The 8,215-nt window shown below is 36.4% G+C and overlaps 3 protein-coding genes across 3 annotated transcripts in view; 2 read left to right on the forward strand and 1 right to left on the reverse strand.

Annotated features, from left to right (window-relative positions):
• LOC106330590 (40S ribosomal protein S11-3-like) overlaps positions 1-1,838 on the forward strand; it is a 6,552-nt gene extending 4,714 nt beyond the window's left edge. Inside the window, exons 3-5 of the mRNA XM_013769033.1 lie at positions 987-1,091; positions 1,518-1,662; positions 1,742-1,838. Of these exons, the coding sequence (XP_013624487.1) occupies positions 987-1,091; positions 1,518-1,662; positions 1,742-1,838 (347 nt within the window). The remainder of the gene's footprint in view (positions 1-986; positions 1,092-1,517; positions 1,663-1,741) is intronic.
• A 2,588-nt stretch (positions 1,839-4,426) lies between these two features.
• On the forward strand, positions 4,427-5,883 carry LOC106335951 (fasciclin-like arabinogalactan protein 2). The gene has a single exon (XM_013774646.1). It carries the CDS (start codon positions 4,517-4,519, stop codon positions 5,723-5,725), a length of 1,209 nt encoding a protein of 402 aa, XP_013630100.1. The 5' UTR covers positions 4,427-4,516; the 3' UTR covers positions 5,726-5,883.
• A 448-nt stretch (positions 5,884-6,331) lies between these two features.
• LOC106328674 (membrane steroid-binding protein 2-like) lies at positions 6,332-7,552 on the reverse strand. The gene is made up of 2 exons (XM_013767164.1): positions 7,180-7,552; positions 6,332-6,909 (listed from the first exon to the last, which is right to left on the reverse strand). Exons 1-2 carry the CDS (start codon positions 7,494-7,496, stop codon positions 6,552-6,554), a joined length of 675 nt encoding a protein of 224 aa, XP_013622618.1. The 5' UTR covers positions 7,497-7,552; the 3' UTR covers positions 6,332-6,551.
• Positions 7,553-8,215: the final 663 nt, after the last annotated feature.

The following is an 8,215-nucleotide window of genomic DNA, read 5'->3' on the forward strand; positions in this document are numbered from 1 at the left end:
TTTTGCATCTATATTAGGTTCTTCATCTTCATCATGAGCTACAAATGCATCAGCTACCATATCATGAACCCTATCATAATCTACCATCTCCTCCTGATGGTAACTATGTTCATTATGCAAATGATGATCAACCGGTTCTTTTTCCTGAAAAATTGCTATTACTACTACTAGCTTCATTCTGATCATAATTAAAATCTTCTCCATGTTGAAACCAGATATAGTAATTTGGAGTGAAACCTCTATTTATTAAATGCTTCCAAACATTTTCACGGTTTGCCAGTTTTAAATTGTTGCATTTCCGACAAGGACGGAACATCTTACCACTTTCTTGGACGAGCGGTGTTGAATCTGCTTGATGCATAAATGTCTCCAGGCCCGCAAGGTATTCTTTCGCCACTCTCCCGTTAGAATCTCTATGCATATACATCCACTTCCGCAACTCGTAAATAGTCTCGGAGCCAGCCATTTTTTTTTCTTTCACTGTTTTTGTTGTTGGTGTGTTTAAAATGATGTTCAAACATCCATATTTATAGGAAATTTCAAATTTGGTAGTTGTAATTTTTCTATGAATTTACGACGAAAATTAATTAGGTGGCAAAAAAAACGTGTAACACCTATAAAGTTGGTGGATTCAAAAATTCCTCGCTAAATACACGTAAATTATTTCCTCGTAAATAACACGCGAAGTTTACGTCGTATTTACGAGGAAATAGTATTTCCTCGTAAAAGACACGTCAAATTACATCGACTTTACGACGAAACGCTTTTGTCGTTACTTTACGAGGAAATAACGATGACATTATTTTTCCACGTAAGTTTCTCGTAAAATCGACGTAAATTTACGAGGATTGTTTTTCCTCGTTAATTTTCCTCATTAAGTATGTGTTTTCTTGTAGTGCTCAGGTAATCAATTTCACTCTATTCATTGTGCTTTCAAACATGCAATTGATTCTTATATATGCATTGTTCTTTGTTTCTGTATTTGATAAGCTCCAAGAAATCTGGCAAGGGAAAGCGACCTGGGAAGGGTGGAACCAGATTCTGGAAGAACATCGGTTTGGGCTTCAAGACTCCTCGTGAAGCCATTTTAGGTTTGTTTGGATTATGTCTTTAGCTTTAGTTAACAAGAACTTTGTGTTTATGTTTTTCTTACATCTGTTAGATTCATGCTTCAGCTTTATTGAACAAAAACTCTTGGATTATGTTTTTTTCTTACAATTGTTAGATCCATTTCCTATTAAGTCTTCAGCTTTGTTGAACAACCAGTGATTCTCTCAATAGATTGGCTAAGTCTACTCAATAGTATATTGCAATAAACTTTCTTGTTAAGAGTCTTAGAGCATGATTATTGGGAGGTTCTTAGGGTGGAGTTTTTAGCGGAATATAAGAACTCGTCTCTTAATTTTTAACTAAAAAAACTAAGAACCGGCTCTTAAATTCCGCTAAGAACTCCACCCTAAGAACCTCCCAATAATCATGCTCTTAGGTAGTTGTGTTTGTTTTCTCCTATCGAACAGGAACTTACATTGACAGTAAATGTCCCTTCACTGGAACTGTTTCGGTTAAAGGTCGTATCTTAGCTGGTACTTGCCACAGTGCCATGATGCAGAGAACCATTATCGTGCGACGGAATTACCTCCACTTTGTCAAGAAATATCAGAGGTAATACAATTTACTTAGTATCTCTCCTTATCCTTTATCTCAGATGTTAATGAAGTATTATCCATTTTCTCTTATTCAGGTATGAGAAGAGGCATTCGAACATCCCAGCTCATGTCTCACCTTGCTTCCGTGTCAAGGAAGGGGACCATGTCATCATTGGCCAATGCAGGTTATGATTCATGTTAGTTTATGTTCTTGGATAGTGCTCAGTTCTGCTATTTTATCCCTTTTTATTTATGGAGAGTTTCACATAGAATTTTCACGATTTTAATGTACTTAGATTTTGTCTACTTGTAGCTTTTTTGAGATGTCCCTGAGTTTTATTATCTTCTTTAAACAATTAAAACTGGTTAAACCTCAACACTGGTCTGATCCCAAGGTTTAGTAAGTTACTGTATAAAAAAATCTTTATTGATTTTACTCTAGTTACTTGCACGCACATAATCAAATCAGCAAGTATAAAATGTTAAAATATAACTGAATGACTTTAATGAGAAGTATGTACTGTTTCATTCTCTTAACATGATAATAAACGTTTAACTGAGTACAGTTGTTTCCAAAAAAATGTTCAAGCTAATCTTCTCTTTTGGTAGAACAATATTTTAAACACAACTAATTTTAGAGGTGATTGATCCACAACTAGACCTTGATATTCAGAGAAGAAAAGACTTGGCTAAAAGCTTGGTACTTGAGCATTCAGTGATTCTCCGATGTTGATAAATGAAGAAGATATTAAGAGTAACAAGTTGTATTCTACATATGCCACATCCCCTAAACTATATTTGCGAAGTGATTTTGCCACAAGTCATCTCTACAATCAATTTCACAAAACAAATATGACATGGCTACTGAAATTGATGACATGACTTTCGAAAAAATATGACGTAGATAATTTTATTTAATGTTGATTTATATTTTTGGAAAACTTATTAGAATATGGTAATAATTCATACATTACATTTAATATTGATATTTCTTTTGGTAAACTTTTTAAAAATATATAGCTCATACATCATCTATAAAATAAATATATTCATATATAATATTTCAAATTTTGAAATATTATTACCTTTGTATAATTATACAATTTGTATTACCAAAACTTTCAAAAAATTTTACAATTTAAAAACAAAATTAAATATCTAATCGTAAGATATCATTAGTTTCTTATATATCTACAAATTTTATAAATATTGTTTATGCTAAATTTTTGATAATTATACAATTTTGTATCATTTTTATTAGTTTTATACAAATTTATTTAATATATATCAAATCTATATTAAATATTAGTAAGAAAATAGTAAAATCTATAATATTTAATAAATTTTATTTTTAAATATAAGTTAGATTTAAAAAATTTCTTACTGCACATGGTGCAGGAAAACACCTAGTAAGTATATACTTATAGATTCATTTGTAGGTACAGAGATGAGAGAATGCTTATATATATACACTTCAGATTGTACATATTTCTAAGAGAAATTTCTTAGATAACTATTTTTAAGTTTTTGTCACAAAAATAATCTTCAATGAGAAAATGACCAAAATAAGTTTTATTAAAGGGTAAAAGTACATTATTAATTTAGGGTTAACTAATCTAGACTTATGGTTTAGAGTTAAGGGTGACGTTTTGGAATATGGTTTCAAAATATATATTAAAAGTTTCAAAATAAAAAAAAACTATTTTGGTCATTTTTTAAAAAAACTATTTTGTGACAAAAACTTTAAAGAACTATTTAAAATAATTGTCCTACTTCTGATCTTAATAAATATACTCCTAATATGGTATCTCAGCAACCGTTTCTTCTTGGATCATTGCTTCCGATCATCTTATCCGATTCATCGTCTTCATTCACACTGATCGTAATCTATTCAATGGTCTTCTCAGGAAAAAGTTCTAAAATAAAAACAAGAAGGATATACTGGTAAAATCAAATAGTAGACCAGTTATTTGATGTAAACCAACCAAAAATATCTAGACCATCTTTTGGTGCCATGTGACAAATCAAAGTAGCATTTGGCTGCACTAGTGGAAATATGAAAAATTCTATAGCCAAGGCAACCAAATATCGCTGAACCGGTGGATTTGTACGTATTAAGCGGTTTAGTTTACAACCGGCTATTTTTACCTGAAGATCTGCCTAGTTCAGACATACTATTTCAGTTCACTGATTCATCCTGAATATTAACACCAAAACAGGATTGACCAATGTCAGCCATTTGAGCTAAATGTCAACTTTCTCTCCAGCCTTGAATAAATGAGTGAACGTCTGACTTTGATCATCATCATTACCTTTCTACAAGTACAAGATATGCAGGAACAATGGAACGTCTACCCTTCCTTCTACGTAAAAACATTCTCCTCCCTGTACTTTGCGAGTCTTGATGATTTCAGACACCGTGCACTTCTCTGGCCCCTTAGGCTGCCGAGGAATATTCTTTTGTTTCTTGTTCAATTTCTCACTGAACTATGTAAAAGAAAGCCAGATAACTTCAAGGCTGCTGAATTTTTTAATAAATTAATAAATAAATATATATTTACTCCAAAAGGACCAAAAACAACGTTAATAGTTTTTTTTTTTTTTTTGAGGCGGGGAAATAACTGTCGGCTATGTTCAAAATAAAGAAAGTGTCGGTTAGTGTATAGAACACTCGGACACGCATGTTACTTTCAGACTGGACCTACATATGTGGCCCCTCTTACCTGCTTGCTGCGCTGGAAATGATTCGAGACAGCTTTATTCTTATTATTAATTTTATCTCTTTATAATTATTAGACACCGCTTTCTTCAGTGCCTAACCAATCAACTCCACTAATCTCAGCCGCCGTATCCTCCTCCCTAGTCCCAAAATGGCTTATCTCCGGCGAGCAGCCACCGCATTGATCCTCATTATGCAACTGTTCACTCTCTCAAACGCCCACAACATAACCAAAATCTTGGCCAAAGACCCTGACTTCTCCACTTTCAACCACTACCTCTCAGCCACTCATCTCGCCGACGAGATCAACCGCCGTCAAACCATCACCGTATTGGCGGTTGACAACTCAGCAATGAACTCTATCCTCTCCAAAGGCTACTCACTCTACACAATCCGCAACATTCTCTCCCTCCACGTCCTCGTCGATTACTTCGGCGCCAAGAAGCTCCATCAGATCACTGACGGCTCCACTTCCACCGCATCCATGTTCCAGTCCACCGGATCGGCCACGGGAACTTCCGGGTACGTCAACATCACCGACATAAAAGGCGGGAAAGTTGCTTTCGGTGTCCAGGAAGACGACAGCAGACTCACGGCTCACTACGTCAAGTCCATCTTCGAGAAGGCTTACAACATCTCCGTTCTTCACATCAGCCAAGTCTTGACCTCGCCCGAAGCAGAGGCTCCGACCGCCAGCCCTAGCGATCTCATCCTCACCGCGATTCTCGAAAAGCAAGGATGCAAAGCTTTCTCCGACATGTTGAAATCCACCGGAGCCGACAAGACGTTTCAAGACACCGTCGACGGAGGCTTGACGGTGTTCTGTCCTTCCGACAGCGCTGTCGGAAAGTTCGCGCCCAAGTTCAAAGCCCTCTCCGCGGCGAACAAGACGGCGTTGGTGTTGTACCATGGCATGCCGGTTTACCAATCGCTGCAGATGCTTAGATCAGGTAACGGCGCCGTTAACACGTTGGCGACTGAAGGCAACAACAAGTTTGACTTCACCGTACAGAACGACGGAGAGGACGTGACGCTTGAGACGGACGTTGTGACGGCGAAGATCATGGGGACGTTGAAGGATCAAGAGCCGTTGATCATTTACAAGGTGGATAAAGTTTTGTTGCCGAGAGAGATCTACAAGGCGGTTAAGGCGGCTGCTCCGGCTCCCAAGTCAAGTAAGCACAAGCCTAAGAACGCGGAGGCTGATGAAGATGCTGACGGACCAAGCGCTGATGCTCCGGGAGATGATGACGGTGAGGTTGCTGATGATAAAAACGGTGCCATTCATGTGATGGTTTCAAGAAGCAGTGTTTTTGTGTTGGCGATTGTCTGTCTCTGTTTTGGTGTTTTGCTCATGTGATGTTTGTTAATCTTGTTTCCCTTGTATTATCTTTCATATTTTTCTTGTTTGATCTTTTAAGTTTTTTTTTTTCTTGGGTTGGGCTCTGTTTGTGAATTGTGAGTTTGGAGTTCATATCACTTTCTTCTTCCATGTTTAAATATACATTCAACATTTTTATCAAGTTCACTAATCTATAGGGGTTGTTAACACAAGGAAGCATCACAAATAGTTAGAACCTCTGCAAGTAGAAACTGCAAAACAAGGAGCATAACTTAAAACTCAGGAAAAGCGTCGGTGATTGATTCCTTGTGTGCAGATGATTGCTAGCTCCACGAATAGACTTATGTAACTATCACTACTTACAGGACTAACAATTAAGAAACGGAAAGAAAGACTAACCAGGAAACTGTATTAGAGTTTGCTTGGTGGCAGTTGATATTCATAAACGCATTGATCACCTCTTTGATCTAATAAAGGACTAGCCATAGATGAGCAAAGATAAATAAAAAGCACAAGTGCGCTTCATTTGGCATTCAATGCACCATCAGCTACAACCATAACCATTCTCACTTTCTCAGAGACAACAATTCTAACGCTGCATAAACAACAAACCCACCAGCGAAATGGCACAAATTTTGCTATAAAACAAATACGAATTCGTTCAATTTGATGGCAACTTCACAAACATCATAAATATGTCAATATAAGATCCAAAAGGTACACAGTCTACATTTCTTTTGATTTTATTGAGCTTCCTTCTTCCACATTGAGCTAATATATATAACTTAAAACCCCTTAAAAATCTCGCTAACGTGGACAGAGTGTTCGCTCCGATTACATTGCCTTACTCTTCCTTTGCAGCATCGCCATCTGCAACATCCTTTTTCTCGGTGGTTTCTATTGTTTTCTCTTCAACGCTTCTGGAAGTTTCGCCAACAGTAGTAGCCGAAGCTTCTTCTCCAGTGTTTGTAGAATCTTCTGTTTTTTCTTTACCTTCTTCATCCTTCTTCTGAATAGGCCCGACTTTGACATACTTGCTCATGAACTTGTACTCCCAGTCTTGTAACGCATCTAGCTCAAAAGGACCGAGACCCGAGATGTCTCCGGTCAAATCATTCTCCTCAAAGGACATCTTTGCCAAAGCTCGGCTTGCATCTTTCCCTGCAAACAGAGCGTATGGTCCACCTGGTCCATAGAACATCCTGCAGAAAAAAAGAAGAAAGTATCATCATGTCAATAAGTGGCCCAGCAAGACAAGTAGAATGAGTACTGAAAAAGCTACCCTTTGGGGCATGAGAATATATACACCTATGTAGAAGAAGAAAAAAGCACAATATGCTCAGTGCTTCTAATGGTACTGTTCCAACTTCCAAGAAAAGAAAAGCAGATTAAACAAGAAGAATCAAAAGAACAGATAAAAAATAACGCGGAAGTTAATCTAGATTCTCTCTCTCTCTCTCTCTCAAGCATACCTGCTCTGGGAAACATCGTAGATCTGGCCTTTGATCGCCATGAGAAGGGGCTTTTTGGAATCGGAACCGTCATACTGCTTAAGCTCCTCTTCTGTGATTTCCCCGAGCTGAACCGGCGGCGGAAGAGGCTCTGACGGAGGGTATACCTCCGTAGAACGAGGGCCGTGTTCCTCAGGAGAGGCGAAGAAACCGGAGACGACTTGGTAGATGGCGAAAGCGAGAGCTACGACGGTGAAGAACGCAGCGGGAGAAAGTCCACTGTAAGCTGTAATGGTTTCCTTGAGCGTCTCCCATAGTTGGACCACCACCACCACCATTACGCTATCCAAGGAGAGATCGAAGAAGACTGGTCACTTGATATTTGTCTTCTTTACATTTTTCTTATCTTCATCATTTATACTTGGGAAAACTGTTTTTTTTGAGCAACTATGTCACTTTACACTAATCTATATTTTGTGTCATATTTTCCTATAATATCCTTTAATATTTATGAAAATAATTTTAATAAATAGTTTTACAAACAAAAAAAATTTGGAAAAATAGTAACATTTGTTAAAATACATATATTAACTTAATGGTATATTTTCCAGTTATAAAAAAAGTTAAAATTATAAATTTCAGATTACGTTCTAAAAAAAATAGAAATGACATTCTACGAAATAGAAAACGAAATCTACTTTTTTCATTGAATCTACAATGTTTAGAATACGTGATCTACGTAAATAGAAGTATTCTACAAATATGTAGAATACACATTCCGCGCTTAACCTACCATTCTAAAATTCTTAGAAATCGAAATCCACACATAAATCTAAAATCAAAATCTACACATTAATCTAATTCTAAAACATGTAGAAACCGACTTCTACAGATTTACTAAAAATCTAAAACATGTAGAAATCAAATTCTAAACATTACTATAATTCTAAAAAACTGTAGAAACTGATTTCTACATATTAGTTGTATTCTACGGATAAGAAATCAGTTCCTAAAAATATGGAAACAAAATATTTGAGAATATTCACTTTTATATTTT

This window comes from Brassica oleracea, chromosome C3 (assembly GCF_000695525.1).
Source record: "Brassica oleracea var. oleracea cultivar TO1000 chromosome C3, BOL, whole genome shotgun sequence".
NCBI lineage: Eukaryota > Viridiplantae > Streptophyta > Magnoliopsida > Brassicales > Brassicaceae > Brassica > Brassica oleracea.

Excerpts from the sequence above, each read along its gene's own strand:
- LOC106335951 (XM_013774646.1), top strand. The coding sequence starts at position 4,517 with ATGGCTTATCTCCGGCGAGCAGCCACCGCATTGATCCTCATTATGCAA.
- LOC106328674 (XM_013767164.1), bottom strand. The coding sequence starts at position 7,496 with ATGGTGGTGGTGGTGGTCCAACTATGGGAGACGCTCAAGGAAACCATT. Across the intron at positions 6,910-7,179 it reads TACGATGTTTCCCAGAGCAG|GATGTTCTATGGACCAGGTG; the intron begins GTATGCTTGAGA and ends TTTTTTCTGCAG.